The sequence below is a fragment of the Paralichthys olivaceus genome, chromosome 2 (assembly GCF_024713975.1).
Source record: "Paralichthys olivaceus isolate ysfri-2021 chromosome 2, ASM2471397v2, whole genome shotgun sequence".
Lineage (NCBI taxonomy): Eukaryota > Metazoa > Chordata > Actinopteri > Pleuronectiformes > Paralichthyidae > Paralichthys > Paralichthys olivaceus.
The window spans coordinates 17,687,136-17,707,814 of NC_091094.1; the positions used below are offsets into that span (position 1 = coordinate 17,687,136).

General features: G+C 40.2%; 3 protein-coding genes across 3 annotated transcripts; 2 read left to right on the forward strand and 1 right to left on the reverse strand.

The window, feature by feature from the left end:
- The first annotated feature begins 1,009 nt into the window (after positions 1 to 1,009).
- On the forward strand, positions 1,010 to 4,389 carry wdr77 (WD repeat domain 77). Its single transcript, XM_020086734.2, has 10 exons — positions 1,010 to 1,395; positions 1,674 to 1,859; positions 1,955 to 2,096; positions 2,396 to 2,445; positions 2,733 to 2,803; positions 3,209 to 3,266; positions 3,400 to 3,471; positions 3,555 to 3,663; positions 3,763 to 3,831; positions 3,915 to 4,389. The coding sequence occupies exons 1-10, from the start codon at positions 1,287 to 1,289 to the stop codon at positions 4,060 to 4,062; spliced, it is 1,014 nt and encodes a 337-aa protein (XP_019942293.2). The 5' UTR covers positions 1,010 to 1,286; the 3' UTR covers positions 4,063 to 4,389.
- Positions 4,390 to 5,065: 676 nt separating this feature from the next.
- LOC109628970 (proline-rich protein 36) lies at positions 5,066 to 13,713 on the reverse strand. The gene is made up of 5 exons (XM_069539824.1): positions 13,412 to 13,713; positions 11,186 to 11,274; positions 8,783 to 8,870; positions 6,180 to 8,187; positions 5,066 to 6,074 (listed from the first exon to the last, which is right to left on the reverse strand). Exons 1-5 carry the CDS (start codon positions 13,488 to 13,490, stop codon positions 5,990 to 5,992), a joined length of 2,349 nt encoding a protein of 782 aa, XP_069395925.1. The 5' UTR covers positions 13,491 to 13,713; the 3' UTR covers positions 5,066 to 5,989.
- Positions 13,714 to 18,336: 4,623 nt separating this feature from the next.
- Positions 18,337 to 20,679, forward strand: guca1ab.2 (guanylate cyclase activator 1Ab.2). Its single transcript, XM_020086565.2, has 4 exons — positions 18,337 to 18,639; positions 19,560 to 19,709; positions 19,982 to 20,072; positions 20,233 to 20,679. Exons 1-4 carry the CDS (start codon positions 18,442 to 18,444, stop codon positions 20,361 to 20,363), a joined length of 570 nt encoding a protein of 189 aa, XP_019942124.1. The 5' UTR covers positions 18,337 to 18,441; the 3' UTR covers positions 20,364 to 20,679.

A 20,679-nucleotide genomic window follows, 5' to 3' on the forward strand; every position in this document is an offset into this window, starting at 1 on the left:
GTCACCATGACTACCTATGCCTACCTTTATTTGATTTTAGATTTTTACATGTATTTCTAGTTTTCGATTTTAAGTATAATTTTTGCACTGTTTTCAAAGTTTTTAAATACACTTGCATCTATATATCTATCTTTCTAACTATGTATCTATCTATCTGTATATATCTCTATGTATCTATGTATCTGTATATACTGTATCTCTATGTATCTATCTATATATCTTTAAAATGATCAGTTTGTGTTTCATCTAAATTGTATGAATTGTGGTTTTCTTTACCCTAGAATGGGCCTTTTATATTTAAATCCTTTATATTTACATCGGGAGTGGGTCCTCTCTATGGAGGCTGCCATATTTTTTACAGTAGCCCAGAGTGGACAAACTAAACATCTTGAGTTTTTATGACAAGTGAAGGTTCTCTATCATGTTTGGAAGGGGAGGGTGAGGTGAGGTGAGAGGTGTTCAGCTGCAACATGCAACTTCATCACTAAATCCTACACACTGAACCTTCAGGGGAATAGCAGGGTTAGTTGTGTTAAACTGGGAGAACGTAATAAAATATCAATGACAGTGGGCAGGGTAGAAGATGGAGACTTGAATTTTAAGGATTTCATCAATTATGAAACACACTGAAGAAGACGTGTTAAAGAGATACATAAAAATATTTTGTCCACCCTAAAAAAAAGATTAAACGTTGCCACTCCTACAGTTTCCAGCAGGTTATACCACATTTCTGAGCTATGACCAACTGTATTAATGATAATGAGTGTACTTTATGAACAAGTGTCACAGCAGCACAATAAACAGAGGAGGGGACCTGAGTGTCATTTACCATCAGGAAAATGTAGGTCAAGCAATCGAGTGATACAGACCAAGTGAAAAGTAAAATAGCATTCAGTGTGTGTGTGTGTGTGTGTGTGTGTGTGTGTGTGTGTGTGTGTGTGTGTGTGTGTGGTAGGAGGCGCTAATGCTCATTTTTCCATATAACGTGGGGACAAAAAGACGAAGAGCATAGAAGAAGAGAAAGACCCGGAACAGGAAGTGCATGTTCACCGGCCCCATGTGTGGCTGTTCACTCGTTCATTCGTTTGTTTTTCGAAGCGGCAACTGTAGCAACAATTGACACTTTTCATTCTCATCATCATCTCATCGGATAAATTGGTTCTGAAACTCACCGGAGACGGACACTGATCTGCCTACTCCAGAGGAAACCTTGGCGCTAGTTAGCTGACGCAGGACTCGCGCTAAAGTTGTTTGCCTAACCACCACAAGTGCAGCTCGGTATCTGGATGAAAAGCGCGGTGGACACAAGCATGGTGAAGGAGAACCGGTGGAACATCCCTCCTAACGCCCCAGCGTGCATGGAGAAGCATCTTTGCGCAGCGCAGTACAGAGCAGGTAGGCTAACAACAGGGCTGAAGGTTGCACAGGGAAACACGTGTTGACGCTGTTAGTGTCACTGTTTACTGACCTGCACGGATCTGCTGCTACATTTAAACAACGTGCAATAGGAAAAAAAATGCTGCATGTAGATTTATTGCTGAAGCCGGAGCCCATGCTTCAGCTCAGCAAGGCTCTTTACTTCAGTGCATGTGGCTGGATGACCAGTAAACATGTCAAATAAATAGAGATTTGATGCTTAAATGTGTTGTTTTTCTGCCTGGTGCTCCTTTCAGATGGCAGCCTGCTGCTTGGTGCCTCCAGCCTCTCTGGAAGGAGCTGGCAGGGATCAGTGTGGATCTACAGTGACCCCGAGAAGGCCCCCAACGAGGGGTTCTGCAAAGCTGGTGTGCAGACTGAGGCTGGGGTCACGGATGTCAAGTGGGTGACGGAGAAGGGTGTTGTTGTTGCATCAGACTCAGGTGAGACGCACTTTCACAGCGGTTCTACTGTATGAATCAAGTGTTCGTCCTGAATCCACCTTTACACGGTTACATGGACTTGTTTGACTGTGCAGGTGCCTTGGAGCTGTGGGAGCTGGCGGAAGACGAGGGTCTGCTTGTGAATCGCTTCACCAAACATGAGCACGATGACATTGTCACCACAGTCAGTCCCATAACTGGAACAAACAGTGCTGTCACTGGCAGCATGGACTGCAGGTAAAATACTCCTGAATTAAACTGGATTATTTTCAATTTGGTTGGATTACACAAAAAGTACGAAACCACTTTGCATGGACTAGGGAGGAGAATTTTCTGTAGTTTCTCAAGAAATAATGTATGGATCTTATTTATATGGCTATCTTTCAATTTGTGGTAGTTTGGTTCAGATTTATAGACTTCAGTAATATTTAGTTTTGTTGTTTTGATGTGTGCTCTCGGAACAAGTCACATTGTAGTTACATTGTTTTCATCCCACTCTCACCTCAGTGCATCCTTTTTCATTTTCTTTTCTACAGAATCAAAGTATGGGATCTCAGTCAAGAGACAGTTGTCACCACCTACAATGGTAAGAGAATATCTCAAAAATATCTTAATAAGAAGATCTGAATTAGTTTATCACTTAGTAGATAAAGTGTGGCTATTGTTTCCTTTTCTCAAACTATTGCACTTAGTTAGATAAAGACAATACAAGATGCATGCACACATGTTTGTGTATGCACTTCAGTGGAGGTTAAAATATTCTGTTATTGAAGTAATGTGTAAGTGGTCTACACTCTTGGCAAATGTGGTTTTGACATGTCAGCATTAACAAAAGACTCAATAATGGAATCTTTGTCTATTTTTTTCCTTTAGTTCACACACAGCCGGTCAGATGTGTCGCCTGCAGTCCCACAGAAGAGTCTCTCTTCATCTCCTGTGGTCAAGTAAGATTCTGATCAAACACTGAATTGGGATCACGTTTTGAAATGAGTTTCATCATTGTTGCAACTAATACTGACTATTGCTGAGAAGCTATTATTTTAAAACTATGGTGTCTTTTATAGGGTAAAATAACTGTAAGACTCTATACTGTATACTCTTCCCCTTTTATATATTGTACCTGTCTTTACTTGTCAGTTTTGTGGTTGTTCGAGTGTTTGTTGTGTTTTTGTTTGTCTGTTGTGTTTATTTGTCTATTCACAGCAGTGATAAAGTTGGATTAACTGTAAAGGAGCATGTAGAGAAGACATTCGATTTTCCCTACCGGGATTAATAAAGTATTTCTGATTCTGATAAGATTATACTAGTCTGCATTCAAGCTTACCTTGTTTTTATCCTCCTTCCATCAGGATGGGCGTGTACTGATGTGGGACAGGAGGAAGCCAGACAAACCTGCATCAAGAATCGGTGAGTCAGTCGAGGAAGCTACTCTGGTGGTTTATCTGGTTGATTTAATTCAACCATAATATAATAGTGTTTATGGATAATTTCACCATGTCAAGATAGAATAATTCCTATAATTGCTTGGTTTTTGTCACAGAGATTGAGGCCCCCAGCTGCTCCCCCACCATTGTAGCTTGGCACCCCCACCACAGAAGCACCATTGCTTTTGGTAAGGCTCAGCAGGAGATCACTGGTTGAGAGAAACATTAAAGTGGCAGTCCCTGCATTTTCATCACGTTTATTGTGTCGTAGGTGATGAGCTGGGTAGAGTAACGGTGAAGGATTTCCAGGGAACACAAGTGGCGCGGGTAGTGAGCGTTCACAGCCGCAGAGTTAATGCGCTCGCCTTCTCCACACACAGGTCAATCTTAATTCTTCAAATATTTCACTTCTTTCTCACATTGCATTGATCATGTTGTAGTTCCTCTGCTAAACTGTTAGTTTTCCTTTTATATTCCAGTGACCCCATGCTTGCCACAGTTAGTGATGACTGCTCCCTTGCTGTTTTGAACTCTGACCTGCAAGAGATGTGAGTCTTTGCACTTGATACTATAATCGACTGATTCTCCTGTACCCTTTTAAATAGACTAATCATACATCCTTCTTCTGTAGGCTGAAAGATCGGCGACACAAGGACTTTGCCAAAGGTGTGAGCTGGCACCACGGTGGCTCTGACACCCTCACAACCGTGGGCTGGGATCATCTTGTGCTTCACCACACAGTGGTTCCTGCTTCCGGACCTCCCAACTCCTCCTCCTAGAGCCAACACATGGTCACATATCCTGGAGGAGCATGATCGAAAGTCACTATACTCGCCCCCTATTTATCAGGGGTGTATCTAAAAAGTTTAAACTAATATGAGAGGAATGATGGGTTGACGTGCTTGATTGTCATCCAGTACTCCAGATATGTGCAAAATATTTGGCCTCGGTGCATTACCACTCTTTTCTGTCAACGTCTCACTCTCTTTCTCTCTCTGTCTCCATTTCGTTCTAGTATTTTCATTCATCTGTAATTACACTTGAAGCAACCCATTTGTAATGCATAATTTTACATTAAAGGTAACTTGATGTTGTGATGGCAAGAATCTTTTGGTTTCCTGGAATCTACTCTATCGACAACCACAAGACTATATGAAGAAAGTGTTTGGAAGGATTGGGGATGAAAAGTGTCTATACAAACCATCAGCATATGCTCTATATTGTCTCATTTTTCAAGCATTTTCACTCTTAACCATGACCTTACAATTGTTGCTGTCATTAATGGTTATTTCCTATGTGACTACAAATGTAATAGGGTCAATATTGTTGCACTCTTGGTCGTATATTATATTTTTATACAGCATATTTATTAGATAGTGTTAAGCACCTCATTTCACGAGCAAATTTGAACACAGACTGAGATCTATAAAGCCCCTTAATCTTAAAAAATCTTGCAAAGCCTATGATTTCTGGGAAAAAGAACATTATAAAAATGTAATCTTTGAGCTTTCTCTCTTTCCCCTGATTTATACAAAGGACAGTGCAACTATCGTGCCCCTTTGTTTACAAAAAAAATAAAAGCATTGTGTGCACACTCAAACACAGTGTTCACTCCAAGTTCCTTCGTCTTATTGGCTTTGTTGTTTTTTACTTTTAAATGAGGCTTTTGTTCTGTAGCTGTTGCCTACAAAAGAAAAGCCTGATTTCTGGTTTGTCTTCTACTTAACTGATGATCTATAGGTAACAAAGATTTAACAAGAAAAAGAAACATTGACAGCAAAACAATTTGTAACTTTTTCACTCAAAAACTTTACATTGTACACAAAAAACTCAAGGATGTTTTTTAAGACAGGGAATTACTGCATGAATAAAATAAAGAAATAGCTTGGCAACATTTCATGTAGATGAATAACTAATTTACTTCATGACCAATATATCTTAAATATTTTTGATTACGTAACCTCAACATGCAGAGTGGGGTCCATAGGTTTTCAACCTCACTGTTTATTCAGCATTTCACAATATCTAAGTTCTACATTAATCGAATACAAACATGTACAAGAATAACACACAATATAAAACAGATATTTAACCATAGCAAATAACATTTATACAAATGTAAGAACATCAACCCAATGAGAAACAATCCTACTGAGAGATCAGCATGCTCCGACACTCACTCAGCTTTGCTCCAGTGGATCTATGTAATTTACATGTAACAGTGGAAGAACATTGCACTTATCGGATATGCAATTACTGCGCAAGCCACAATAATTCTGTTGTACATTATTATTGTATTTTACAATCAGGAATCTCAAATCTATGAATGATTTATTGAATTTACTGTATAACGTAGATTTAAGTTTAAAGCAGTGAATAACTTAAGCATTAAGCATTTTGTTAATAGATTTTTCTCATACTATGTATATTACCCATAAGGCATAGAGATTTATTGTATGACAGTGACACTGTGTCCTTTGAAAATTGAGTAATACTTATAGATAACATCTTTCATAACTGAGCAGACATACTCGAAACTATTAAGAGACATTCTGAACATATTTACCGAACACATTCATGTCACTCATTTGATCAAAGTGCTTTTTCCCCATTGTACAAACTCCTGCTAATGCAAAATCACATTATATATTCACATGTAATGGTTATTGCATTAATGTGTCTAATTTCTACATATTTTGAAGATTCCTATTTAAAAATGGGGGTGATAGGCTGTTTGGTTCCAGGCCGAACTGTAAAGGTCATACCATACTGATGTTTTGATCGTCCATTACTGAAAAAGAAAAAGACATTTGGGATTATGAGTTGCTTCTGCACCTAAATATTGGGCATCAAGTTAAAAAGAGAATGCTTCAGGATTAAGCACTAGAGGTCTTACCTGGTGGGAACTTTCAGCGAGGAGGTCTCCTGATACTTTTTGGTCACTTTATTCTGTAATTCCTGCATGTCTAATGTTGCTGTTTTGTTGACTACGGGGTTACTCTTGCTCTGCAGAGTGGCTCTGGGAACAACAGGGATTTTATTGTACTCATCAGACAGGGGGGCGCCCCAGTCATCAGAACTGGATTCTGCCTCTGTCGTTGGGGCCATTTTGTGGTCCATTTCCGACATCTTCTTTTGTAAGATGCTCAGGAGTGTGGCCTGACTGGGAGAAAGACTGGACGGTGGCTGAGTAGGGACCACTTGGGGTTTTGGTTTGACATCAATGTTAGGAGGTGGGAGTTTTGGAGCTACTGGGGGTGCAGGTTTTGAAAAAGGGGGTAGAACTGGAGCTGGAGGAGGGAGGTTCACGGGTGGTGCTGGTAGCTTTTTCATAGGAGGGAGGCTCACGGGTGGTGCTGGTAGCTTTTTCATAGGAGGCTCAGGTGGAGGGATGGAAGGATGAGGCTCCATAAACACTTCTAAATCATCAAACTCTGGAGGAGGAGGGAGTAATGGCAAACCTAACTCCACTTGATTAACCTCAGGTTGTGCAGATCGAGTTTTAGGGAGTGTTTGCTCTCCATTGTGTTTCAGCCCAACCTGGTCGGTTGCTCGTGCGTTTGCAGCTGCTGTGATCCTATTTAGAGCTGGACTGGTAGAGTGCACCTGATCCCTGACCAATGCAAGGCTGCTAGATTTTTCAGGAGGTTTCGTTTTTTGTTCAATCGGAATGGCAGACTCTAGCCTGTCCTCTAGTCTTTCTTGAGATGTAAGAGAAGAGGATGAGCTTGACCTTGGGATGACAACAAAGGAATTGGGACTTGAGTCGATTGGGTAAATGCTTGTGCTCGGTTGCTCATTGTTCTTGGCACTGTTTTCCCGTGACAGAGAATGGGTTGGTCTGTGTTTCTCTCTTTCTTTGGCTGCCATTAAAAGAGCCAGGGGGGACGCTGCAGGTCCTTCTCGTGCCCCATTTGTTTCACTACTCTTCAGATTGCGCAGTTTTCGATCTAATAAGGGACTAAATCTATGACCTTGACTTGGAGATTCTTCCAATGTGTCCTTGCTAGTCTTTGAATACACATGAGAACTGTTCACTTTCAGAAGCTGTGGTGACGTCCGAGGGAGAGTCTGGAGAGGTTTGGTTACTATCGTCTGTGCAGAAACTATCCCTTTTTTAGTCTCCTTGTTTGATGCAGGAAGGGACGGTGGAGGAAGGGACGATGGAGGAAGGGACGATGGAGGAAGGGACGATGGAGAGGGCTGCGTAGTTTGTAAGTTCTCCTTAGACGCCTGTGCTTCTCTGGAAACCGGTGTAGTTGGTGTAGAGACTTTCCTATCCACCTGGGCACGCACTGGGGCAGACTTAACAGAGCCAGATTCTTCCAGGAGTAACATCTGCTTGGGTCTCTGGTCATGACCGTTATACCCGCTGAGAATTGAGTGCTGAGGAACAGTGAAAAGCTTTGCTGTGTTTTGGGGATTAAAGGTGGAACGTGTGGGTGTCTGCTCAGGGGGAGGTGGGGCAGGAGTCTGTGGCGGGAGGTCAAGGTTGGAGATGGAGGACAGTCTAATGGGCTTTGGAGGTGGTGGCTTCAAAGTTTTGTGTTGCTTTTCAGGGGGCTGCGCAGGGGCAAAGTTTGGAGGCTCAGGAATTTTGGCTGGTGGTGAACTTAGAAAGGATGAGGCAGAGCCAGAAGAGCAAGTAGATGGAGGCTTTGGTGGAGCCATTGGTGGTGGTTTTAAAACAGCGAAATCCTCCTCCATAGAAGGTGTCAGTGGAGTCGGTTTTGGTGCGTAGAGGTCCAGACTGTTAAGGTCACCCATGAAGTCTGGGGGAGGAGGGATAAAGGTCCCTGGAGGAGGTGGTGGTGCAATAGAGGGAGGAGGTGGAACAAATATTTCCCCCTCCACGAGGTCAGGCATAGATATAACAGATCCATTGGACAACCTATCTTCCCCCACTGTGAAAGAAGAGAGAGATCTGATTAAATGTCAGCATTGCTGGAGAACTTCAGTGATTAACATGTGCCTCTACCCGAAGTTTAGATTTACATACAAGTATTAAGAACTAAGTAAGATACATTTAATATGTCAACATGATAAATACAATAAAGAAATACATCGAAATTCCTACAATGACTCTGGATACAAGGATCACTTGTCTGTAGCAATTCTAATAAAAGTAGAATCTTAAATTCGCTGAAAAACAAGTATAAAGCCTGATTAACAAGTACGATAAGAATCTCACTTAAATTCAGTTGCTTACACCTCAAATTAAATGAAACAAAATCCACTTCTTTCAGAAATTCCCACACTCCCATTATGTAAATATGCTTGCCAGCCAGTAAAGCTATTCCAGAATTCAGGGGGATTATTGAGAAATTCCCTGGGTAAACATTTACCTGCTCCACATTTTAAAGCCTTTATGTAGCCATTCTGTTTGATGTGATCGAGCAACTGACTCCGAGTTGTGGCACCACAAACTGTCTGGCTCTTCCAGAGTGTATGTCAAAGATTCCTAAACCTAAAGTACATATCGGGTTGTAGGACGCTCACCTGAGCCATTGGCCTTTAGACCATTGACAGGGGGAAGGAGAGGGACTTTGGGTGTTGGGACAGCAAACCCTTGAAAACTATCAGATGACTGTGAGGGGGAAACGGAAACACAAGAAACAAAGCACAGTTCAAGAACAGATAAAACAAACTCTTTGTAAAACTTTGTGGAGGAACTGAAAAGAGATTTTTTTTTTTACTACTCAGTCCTGGAGTGAACAAACCAGTTTTCAGCTACTGCTGAGCTCAATGTTCCCTGAAAGCTGGTTAGAACATACAATACTCATTACATCATTAGTATCAATAGAAAAAAAGTTGCTTCTGAATCATTACATTTTTTCTATGCATGAGCCCGAGTGTACAGCAGTTCACAGCCCTTTTAACAAATAGTTTTAAATTAAACCTGTAAAAATAAGCATTGCACTGAAGACAATACAATATAATCTAACTAGTGTTTCACAGTGTGTGCATTTTTTATATGTTTTAATGCTAATTTCCAGGATTCGTCACAATGAAAGCAGAGGTCACACATTATTAAGCAATATTTTTTTCTACATCACACTTTCACATACCATGCTCATGATGAGTACTGGGTGAATCAGAGGATACACCTATTATTCATCATGTTGTCTAGTGTTAAGTAGGCCTGGCTGAGATAATGTTAGGTTGTCACTTAGATATGTGTCCATGTGTGTGTGTTTGTGTGCATCTCAGAGTTCCAAATGAGGGAGAGAGCGATGGAGAGATTTCCTGTTTTAACAGCAGCAACGCCATCAATGGCAAACACACTGTGTTGACACAATACAAGTCCATGAGATTTAACAGGGTATTTGCCCTTCAAAGGACAGAAAATCATTTCAACAGCACAACATCTTTTACTGCGGTGACTCTTGGTTCTAATCTGTCGTTGGCCCTTTGATTCATATACTTATACAATAACAAAGCATTAATCTCACACTAGTTTCACTTTAAGATACTGTCAAATCGAATAGGCTGGTGATGATATAATGATAGGGACATAATAATGTAAAGTAACTCGAATTCCAAATAAAAACTGTTCTCGTGCAATCACACTTTCCAAAAACGTTTCAGGTAAGTCAGTTGGATGTTTAACTGACATTAAACATAGACTTATAACTACTCCCTCTTTCCTTTAAATCAAAGTATAATTCTTGTAAAAGTATTTACACTGCACCTCAGGCCGAGGGTGTGTCACTAAAGATGGCTTATGATCCAGTTTGATTTCATCTGTTTGTTCCTTGTGTAATGACTCACATTCATCTGTCGCAGCAGACTTAAGCTGTCCTGCCCATGTGCTGCTGGGTGTGCCACATCCAGCACATGCCACAGACACATTCACTGAACACTCCCAACTGAGGTGTGTGAACCGGGGCAGGGAGACGAGCTCTTTGTTTATATCTGCACCATCATGGTGTTGTGAGTGAAGGTAAATCCATGCAAACCACATAAAAGCTTCCATGTTAGCAGGTGCACAGCATCTTAATACCCTTGTGATACACAGTGTGGGAAGTGAAATTACAAATATCACAGTATAAAGATACTGTGTTACAAAATAAACACTTTCATTCAAATTTAGCATCAGCTTAATGCACTGGGCTGTTTCAACAGCAAAGGATCTTATAATGCTGTAGAATACCCCCCATGATTGTTCTTCTGTACAACTGACACTACTGCTACTACACACTAAATTGGGTACAAATTCCTAATATAGGTTCAAAGTTTAGGAATAACTGGTTTAATCTTTAACAATGTGCTTTATTTCACCAGCTTATAATATACTGTAATGCAAAACCCTCATCTGATAAAAAAAAAAAAATTGCTATAACCATCTGGTCAAGTAAAATATTGAAAGAGGAGTAGACGTGATAAGCAGCAATACATGGAAACACTCCTGTAGACTACAGGTAACTCAAACTCATACCTGAGTGCAGTACTTAAAGGTAAAGATGCTGAGATATGTTCTCCCTCTTTCAATCATTGTCAGTGACTTTAGTTGTTTCTGTTAAATATTTTAATGACGTACTAACTTGCTATTATTATTTAGTCCATTTCCTAATTTAAATGTTCCATTTTTAAACTTTTATCAATGATTCTTGCTTTTGAAATATTATTTCACTATTTCCTATGCTGCACCATGAACTGCAGAACAGCAGACCAACATGATAATATCATTGTATGGTACACCAGTCACTACCATATTCCATATATTTCGAAGAAACAGTGCAGTTCTGCTGATGCCTTAAGGTTAAGGTACCTTAAGGTAAGTATTCTGTACATTGGTAAACCACATACAGACAGACACATATCCAAATTCAACATAAGAGACTCTGATAAATGTGAATATCTACAGTATATGGACCACATTTACTTCACTGGAGTACTCACAGCGTGATGCTTGACTGTGGGTCTGGCCCGCACACTGGCAGTCCCTGACTCAGGGATCGCTGGTGAGGACAGCACCAACTCCACATTGTCTGAGGAAATAGAAAAATCTGAGCATTATTATCCAATGTCAGACATCAAAGCAAGTTTCGACGGATCATTTTAGCAGTTTCTGTTCAAAGCACCGTGAATCATTTGGTGAGAAAGGACATATGATGGGGGCAGTAACCCGTGGTAACCCTTCAAAACTGCTTTTTACTGTCCAACTGTGCATTGTCCTCTAGGATTAGTACATTCTGCTCATTGTGCACGTAATGACATACCAGAGTGGACTCTTAGAGGCTGTCAGTCAAGATAATAATCTACCGTGTTATCTCATGTGCTGTTATGGCTTTGTTGTTGACGATTGAATTGTTATTAGTTACACAGGTGAAATCTTTATTCACATTCCACTATTGTGTTGAAGAGAAACCTCAATTACAAGTGAACGCAACTACAGAAACGCAACTTGTAGAATATACAACAATGATGTCCAAATAGAAATAGTGCCTGTTGAGAAGCTTCACTCATTCAACATTGACTTAAAGGAATTAATGTAGATTTTTGGTAAATTAGTAAATACTAGTTATTTTCATTTTCAATCTTCATGAACTGAATTCTATATAGTTGAATTTTGTTTAAAATAAAATGCATCACTTGACAGCTTAACAGCGATATTCCAATGCATTTAATATAGTAAACATTCATATTATAATTTAAAGTTAACATATTTAGACATTGTACTGATATATATATATATATATATATATATATATATATACATTCTTAACACATTTATGCTTTGTTAATATGTTCATATGTTGTACTGATATCTATATATTGTTAACATTGTGCTAAAAGACATGTTAACTGATAAAATCCGAGGTTACTGAGGTTGGTTGGAGACATTGAGAAGTCACACATTCCTTTGCTGTCTCCAGCGTCGCTCATGTTGTTTGTTCAATCAGTGACACATGAAAGACGTTTGTCACTGAGAGTCACTTAGTCTACACGTTCTGTCAGCCTTTACTTTTATAATGTCAGAATAAAGAGCAACCAAAGGGCTTGACATTAAAAACCAATTCCAAACCACATTCTTTATTTTGTTAAGCAGTATGACAATATCTTAAGTCTAAACATATGAAAAGATTTAACCACTATAACCAAATTATTAGCTTCCTTGTTGTGCACCTGTCTGATTTAAATAGACAAATGGTCACGCTGGATATTTGCATAGAAGTTGCCTTCATTTCCTGAACTCGCCAGTAGAATGGAAAAATGTCCTGTGGACTGAGCAGTTTAGCAGGAAGCTTATACCAACATGCATGGTTCACTTAAAGGTTGTCTTCTCCTGAGGCTTCATTGAACTTAAAGTGGTAGGGCTTTTGTTTTTTGATTGTTAATGTTGAGTGAATGCAGGGGTATATTTCAAATTATTATTGAGTTCATCTCAAGACTTTCTGGTGCAAATACTTTACTTTGATTTTGATAAATACTTTGGTTCTCATCCCTGAAACAATATATTATCGAAGTGTTTAAACAGAAGTAGTGTGATTTTGGATTTCATCATGATCTTCCAGCCCCATCGTAACATCTTCTGACTATTTCATCTGTAATATAAAATACATAATAAATCACCACTAGATAATTATTTTGTTATGAATCTGAGATTATTGCTAATTTATATTCACATAAAGCACAACTAAAAAATATGTGTAAAAAGGCTGTAATTACATGATTCCAACATCATCATATTGTATCTTCAGAAATATTCAGTAACACATGTTTTCTCTTTTCGGTCCACTGCACCTGAATCCCTTCTTTAACTGAAGTCTTATTAAGACAGTGTATATACAGACAGAGGCCAGAGGGGAGGGGACAGGTCAGTGTGAAATCAGATAGGGTCATTCAGATGTAGACTGAACATCATAAAGAACAGGTTTTTCATGGCTGAATCACACACCCATGGTGAGACCTGACATTTCAGTGTAACATTGCTGAGGTTTCCTTAATGGGCCACTAATACCATTAGTTGTAATGAAGTCTACATGTAGAGTGAACTTTGACGCACTGGTCCATGGATGTCACCAAGTACAAAGGTCGTGTTAGTCTTCAGCAAAAGGTTCGTGTAAACAGGCTAAACTCATTTTACTGTAATAACCCAACAGGCCCCGAGAGAAAAACACTCACCCATGTCCTTGATCTGGACATTGGTGTCGAAAAGAGACCGGTTCTTCCGACCCAGAAAATGCAGCGGTCCTCTCTTCATGGTGATCGATCGGTTTGACGTGTAGACGCGACTGGTGCAGGTTCAGCTGGAGACTAACGAGGCATTTCTGATGAGCTGGTAAATCCTCGGTAAAGCTCAGGTGAGTCTCTGCGTCAGGTGCGCCTCCGGACTGCAGGTGAACCTGACTGCTCCGTCTGGAGCGATCGTTCCCGGACAAGCAAAGAAAATGGAGCTAACTCCGCCTCCTCCCTGCTTCCACTGTGCCTCCCTGTGTGTGTGTGTGCGTGTGTGTTCACTCCCCACAGGTGAGGCCTCCCCTGTGTGTGTGTGTGTGTGTGTGTGTGTGTGTCTGTCTGTCTGTGTGTGTGTGTGTGTGTGTCTGTCTGTCTGTCTGTCTGTCTGTGTGTGTGTGTGTGTTCACTCCCCACAGGTTAGGCCTCCTCTGTGTGTGTGTGTGTGTCTGTCTGTCTGTCTGTCTGTGTGTGTGTGTGTGTGTGTGTGTGTGTGTGTGTTCACTCCCCACAGGTGAGGCCTCCTCTGTGTGTGTGTCTGTCTGTCTCTGTGTGTGTGTGTGTGTGTGTGTGTGTGTGTGTGTGTGTGTGTGTGTGTGTGTGTTCCCTCCCAACAGGTGAGGCCTCCTCTCTGTGTGTGTGTGTGTGTGTGTGTGTGTGTGTGTTCACTCCCCACAGATGAGGCCTCTCCTGTGTGTGTGTGTGTGTCTGTCTGTGTGTGTGTGTGTGTGTGTGTGTTCACTCCCAACAGGTGAGGCCTCCTCTGTGTGTGTGTGTGTGTGTGTGTGTGTGTGTGTGTGTGTGTGTGTGTGTGTGTGTGTGTGTGTGTGTGTGTGTTCACTCCCCACAGGTGAGGCCTCTCCTGTGTGTGTGTGTGTGTGTGTGTGTGTGTGTGGTCACTCCCTCTACGTCTCTTCAGCCACATTCCAGCACACACCTCACCAGCTCATTTGTTTAATTTAAGATACTGTGTCTGCTCACTGTGCTGAGGAAATGAGGCTGTGATCCCCATTCTCATCCTCATCCTCATCCTCATCATCATCATCATCATCATCATCATCCTCATCATCATCCTCATCATCCTCATCCTCATCCTCATCCTCATCCTCATCATCATCACTTCAGACACTGAATGGCTCAAGGTTATATGCATTCCACAGACAGACAGACAGACGTCTGTGGAATTAGTAGGTAGATGTTCAAGTTTTTTAGCACCTTGATATTTGACGTAGGTTGTCTGTGTTGTGTCTTTCAACAGGAAGTGAGATGCTGACATGATATGAGTTGGTTTATTTGGTATTGTGGCTGTAAATGTGTCATTATCACAAATAGGCAAGCCTTATCATAAAGGCTATTTTTATATAACTATTCAAAACTTGTGGTGGAAAGTTCTGCTCTTCAATACAGCTCTGATGGGAGTATTTCTATCTGTGCTAAATTACGTCATGTAGTTAAAACTAGGATGGTACTCAGGGTATTTTTCAAGTATGTTTGATGATAATGTCTGCATACATTTACTTAGGTAATTATCTAATTTAGAACTATTTGTGTTACAGTATTTTTATTGTATGGTAACCTACTGCTAGGTTTCCATGTTTCCTTGCCAACTATCAAGACAAAAATTCATGACCACAACCACAATATGCAAATCTCTGTTAAACCTCAGAAACGGGAAGGCTAGGCTGCAGTTTACTACAAATAAAAGAAGCTACTAATGAAACTGAAGTCAAACTATCAAAATGATAAAAAGAGGAATTTGAGGAAAACAGAGCCACCAGTCTGTGGTGGAATCTAGAATGAAGAAACATACAGGAGCATTCTGGGAGCTCAGACTCAGCCAAATGCTTCAAAACTCATTGGACAACATCTATCATTAAACAGGATAACAATCACAAACACGCTAGAGCTATTCAGGGAGCGGTAGAGGCGGAATATCTTTGATTGACAGAGAGTCCCCACTACAAGGGATTTTTTACTAAATGTGCATTTGTCCTATAACCTTTGAACCCTTATAGTTTGGGCCCAATGTGTTTAAAGTGTTATATCTTCCACACAGCTCTTTATATGTTGATGTAAATCTGCTCCAATTAGTTGAGTTAGTACTTCAATGTTGTACCTCTACTTTTATTTCAAAGTACAGCTCAGAGCCCGAAGACCAAAAGACGTGTAACTCAAAGACAAATACTTCCCATCTCATCTATACAGCTATTGATATTTGTTCACCTCTGCCAAGTAGGTTATGTTTTCATCTGTGTTTGATTGTTTGTTATAGCACTACATAAAACTACTGGATGGATTACCATGAAACTTAATGGAGGGATGTGTTATGTGTCACATAAGAACCCATTACATGTTGGTCCAGAACCAGATCAGGGGGCAGTTCCAGGATTTGTTATAATTGTCATAATTTCCGAGGGAATAAATCGTGTTTCCTGATGAAAATTGAGCTGATATCTATAAGTGTGTGAAAGTGGTGCAGCTTGGTTGAATTTGACTGTTGGGCCTTGGCGGAGGAATGTGCTCTACTGAGGCCCATTCCAGTTAATGATTGAGATGTACACATTTTTTAATCTTTATTACAAATCTGTGTCGCCGAATAGGTATTCCATATTTACATAAGGATGGTGGAGCATGTGACGGATGTAAGCAGGGGATAACAGTAAAGATGATGCTGAAGGCCCTGCTTGTCTAAAGAGGATCATGAATCCTCTAAAGCACAGGCTGAGCTGATCCCTGTCAGTGACCCTACAGCAGCGTTCACCCACTGTACAGCTGATCTAAATGGAGAGCTCTGGGTCTTTGAGGCCTCGGAGCCGTGTCTGTTTACACCTGACACCAGTGTGAGCACTGGAAAGCACATTTACTGAGGTACCGGTTCAGTTCTCTTGTACTTTTACTTTCCATACTGTGATATGTGGGAAACTTTTTATTTCACTTATCTCATTATAAAGCTGTAACTTCTAAAAACCTATTATAAACACTGCATTAGGCAATTCACAGTATTTGATAAATACCACCACTAATACCATAATAATAATCTAACAATTTAAAACCTAATGCTTAATGAAGGATGACTTTTTTCTTTCTTGGCTACAATCACTGCGTTTCTGTCAAGTGTGTCTGTCGCACCTAAAACTTCAGTCGTCCTGGAAACAAACCAGACTGGTCCATCCAGTTCCTCTGTCCTCGGTGGGAATCTATCATCGTGCCGTCTGATGCTGGCTGAAATGTCAAGAATGTTCTGGGAAGAACTTTATTACTTTGACTGCCTGAAGGTGCTGATCATGCAGCTCAGCTCTGTACTCAGGGTTATCCTGCAACACTCACTTTTTTAGTATCTTATTGCCAGATATGCTGATTAGGTGAGAGGCTGTGGTGAAGACATTTCTTTTATCTATTTATGGTTACATAAATAAAGCCCCTTTACACAGCTGATAAATCTTTATGATGTTTTATTGAAACATGGCAGCGTGATGGGAGATTGTATCAATACAGGTGATAATATATAACATTTTCTCTGATTAACTTCTGCTTTCTTCCCATTTGTTCCCATGTAATTGTAACCACAAATCATATATAGATTCTGGCCTGTGCAAGGACATGATAGTGTTGCATAATGACTTTTTTTTAACCAACATTAATATTGCCTTTGTATTGTTAATCTGCAAATTTATAAACTGTCTCAATAATTGTTTTAATTTCATATTCTTTTTTAGACACCTCATTGTGCATTGTCTCTCTGATATCAACCATTTAAGAAATGAATTGAACTTTTTTTTCACATTTTATATTTGCTGATGAAAGTGAAGATCTTCAGATCAGGGAAAATAAAGCCAAGAACTAAATGCATATAGTTGGAGAACTGATCCTTAATTATGCACTCTTACATCAGATTTGAATTTCAAGAATGGAATCAAATGATTGCCATGTCCAGCCAGACAGAGCAGCGACCCATCGCAGGCTGTCTGACAGCAGATGGAGGAGCTTTAAGATGGTCTAAATAACCCAGTGACTGTTGTTCCTCCTGTGAGACATGGGTAAGCTGAGAGAGCACTTAAGTGAAGGATATTAATGAACATGGCTGTGATACCGTGGCCTACTTTAAATATGAATCATTGTCACTCAGGTTAGTCTTCATACATTGTATTTGAACTGTATGCATGAACTTCTATTTCTGATTTTGAAAAAGGTTAATGCTGCAGTTTCAGCTTTATCCTTCCCCCTCATGTGACTAAATGTCCCGCTGTGTTTACTTTTCTTTTTCCCAGAGACGCCACTTACAGTTCATGTCACTGTGTGGAGTAACAGAGAAGCTCCAGGTAAGTAGTATTGTTTGAATGGCACCAAGGCCCTCTGAAGTGCAGTAAACTCCATATTTCACCTGTCGTGACATTAAAAACCACAACAGTGACGGAAAAGAACCTTATTTTTTTATTTTCATGGAAAGCACAGAGTAACATAAAAAAATGGTATTATCATCATTAAAACCAATAAACCAGTCATCATTTCTGATTTATCGCGGTTTACAAATTATATTTATAGACAGTTTTATAATCACAACATAGACAGGATTCTGTTAGTCTTACTTTGATATCTAATATGTGCCAATATGACTTTTTAGTCATTTGTTGTCATCCTGTGCACAAAGATTAGTCTCTGCTGTTAGCTCTCTTTGATTAGTTAAGTATTCGCTGGCAAGCAAAGTGGATTAAAATGAAAAAGCTTTTCACACAGACGCACAGAGAGCTGATTAGCACACACACACACACACATACACGCACACACACACACACACACATATATACACAAACACACACATATACACACATATACACACACACACACACACACACACACACACACTGCTGCTTGCAGACACTTTTCAGTCTGCATACTTGTGTGCCATGCCTGCGTGCTTGCAGCACATCCTGGCTATGGTGTCTATTGGATATTTTACATATATATTTTGACTGACCGACATGGGAAACTGTAACAGCTCCTCAGTGGAAGAACTACAAGCGTGTGAGAGTCATCAGTGGTACAGAAAATTCATGACAGAGTGCCCCTCCGGACTTCTCACCTTCTACGAGTTCAAGAAGTTTTTTGGCCTGAGGAATCTGTCGGATACATCAAACGCCTACATTGAGACCATGTTCACGACGTTCGACATGAATGACGTAAGAAAATGAAGTTTTTTATGTTTTATTAATATAATATAAGAAATATAAGAAATTGCACAAAAACAGGAAAGGAAGCTGGTTTATTTGAAGTACTTACATAATATAATATATAATAACATAATATCAATATGATTATGCCAAATTATATACTTCTAATAAACATAATAAAAATAGAATAGTGAAAAAAAAGCTACATCTACTGTTTCAAAAAATATAAATTATAATAATCATCAAAACATATGTGTTTATTTAGAAAGGAGGAATAAAAGAGGAAATAAACCAACCTGTTGTTGTTGAAGCAATTAAAGCATTTGTTTGAGAGGTTAATGACAAAGACCAACAAAGTTGCACCTACATGTTGCAGCCCACTGGTCATAAGTGCATTTTCTGTCTGTTGTATCAATATATGATTAATTGCATATACTTAAGGTTTCCACCACTTATGTGCTATTTTCTGTCTGTCGTCTAATGGATAAAGTAAACTTATATGAGCAGAATTATATGACCAAAAAACGAAATCATGTTCAGCTCCATTTAAAACAAAAACTACACATTCCTGCATCAGTGTTTTACACCAGAGGAAGGTTATTTCTGCTCATAAGCTCCCTCTATTAGTGAGGGAGCTTATCCCACCAACACCACTAACCCAGCTGACCTACAATCATAAACACAGCGGGTGCAGCCTCTTTATGCACACATGGGAACTAGAGGCAGATGGATGGTTGGTTATTGGGACTGATTTTTTCTCCTCTGTCAAACATATATTCATTTTTTGTAGCTGTGACTGCATCACTTCTTGGGTTTTGTAGATCAGCAAGATTGGCAAAAGAAGCATTCAAATAAATTCTAAAAAAATAGCCTTGTAATGTGTGTGACAGTAATATACTGCTGCATATCTGAGTCTTTTCCCTGTGCAGGATGGATACATCGACTTCATGGAGTATGTGGCCGCTCTGAGTCTGGTGCTGAAGGGAGGAGTGCAGAAGAAGCTCCGCTGGTATTTCAAACTGTATGATATCGATGGGAGTGGCTGCATCGACCGTGAGGAGCTGCTGCAGATCATTAAGGTACTGATAATGAGCCTCCATGTCAGGTCAGAGCTCAACCAGGGGCTTAGTGAGAGATTGTAGAAAATCCAACAGGGCTGTCCTGAAACAACCTGCAGAGACCACCCAGCTCTCAGTGAGATGCACAGACACATAGCAGGGGAAATCTCACCTGAGGCTGAGACCAGACTGAGACCTGAGGCACACAGCTGACATTTAGGTGACATCTGCTGGTTGAAGAGTGCAACAATACACCAGTCAGCTTTTAACTTCTCTTTCTGTGTCATGTTCAGTCCATTCGAGCGATCAATGGAGTCCCTCATGAGATGTCCGCAGAGGACTTTGCCAACATGGTGTTTGACAAGATTGACATCAATGGAGACGGTAAGACCCCCAGACTCCGACAATAGATCACTATCTCATGATTGACTGAGAGTTTGTGATTTGGACAGCAGAAAACTGATCTTCACAGGAGATATTTTTAGACTAAACAAGTTTAAACTGAAGGACTGGTGCTGAGTGTGTCTGTTTGTCTGCTTTCCAGGTGAACTGTCCTATGACGAGTTCATGGAGGGAGTACTGAATGACGAAATGCTCCTGAAGACCCTGACGGAGAGTCTGGACCTGACACACATAGTCCACAGGATTCAAGGAGAGATGAGGGCCAACATTTAAGATTTCCAACCGTTTACAGACTTTTACCTGACTGTGCCACAGCAGAATGAGGGAAAATGTGGGTTCAGGAAAATCCATAAATAATCAACGCACGACACCAGCTGAACTGTTCTGCTGTTTCATCAAACAGTCATGGACCAGAACAAGACATTCCATCAACCCAGATATCAAATTACCTCTTCAATGCCTCAACGCAAACTTTAAAATGCAAAGCATATGACCTAATACGCCATGTAATTAAAAACTATCATTAATGTGACAATGATTCACATTAGTAGATATTCACAGCCAAACACCAACACAGGTGCATGAAGTT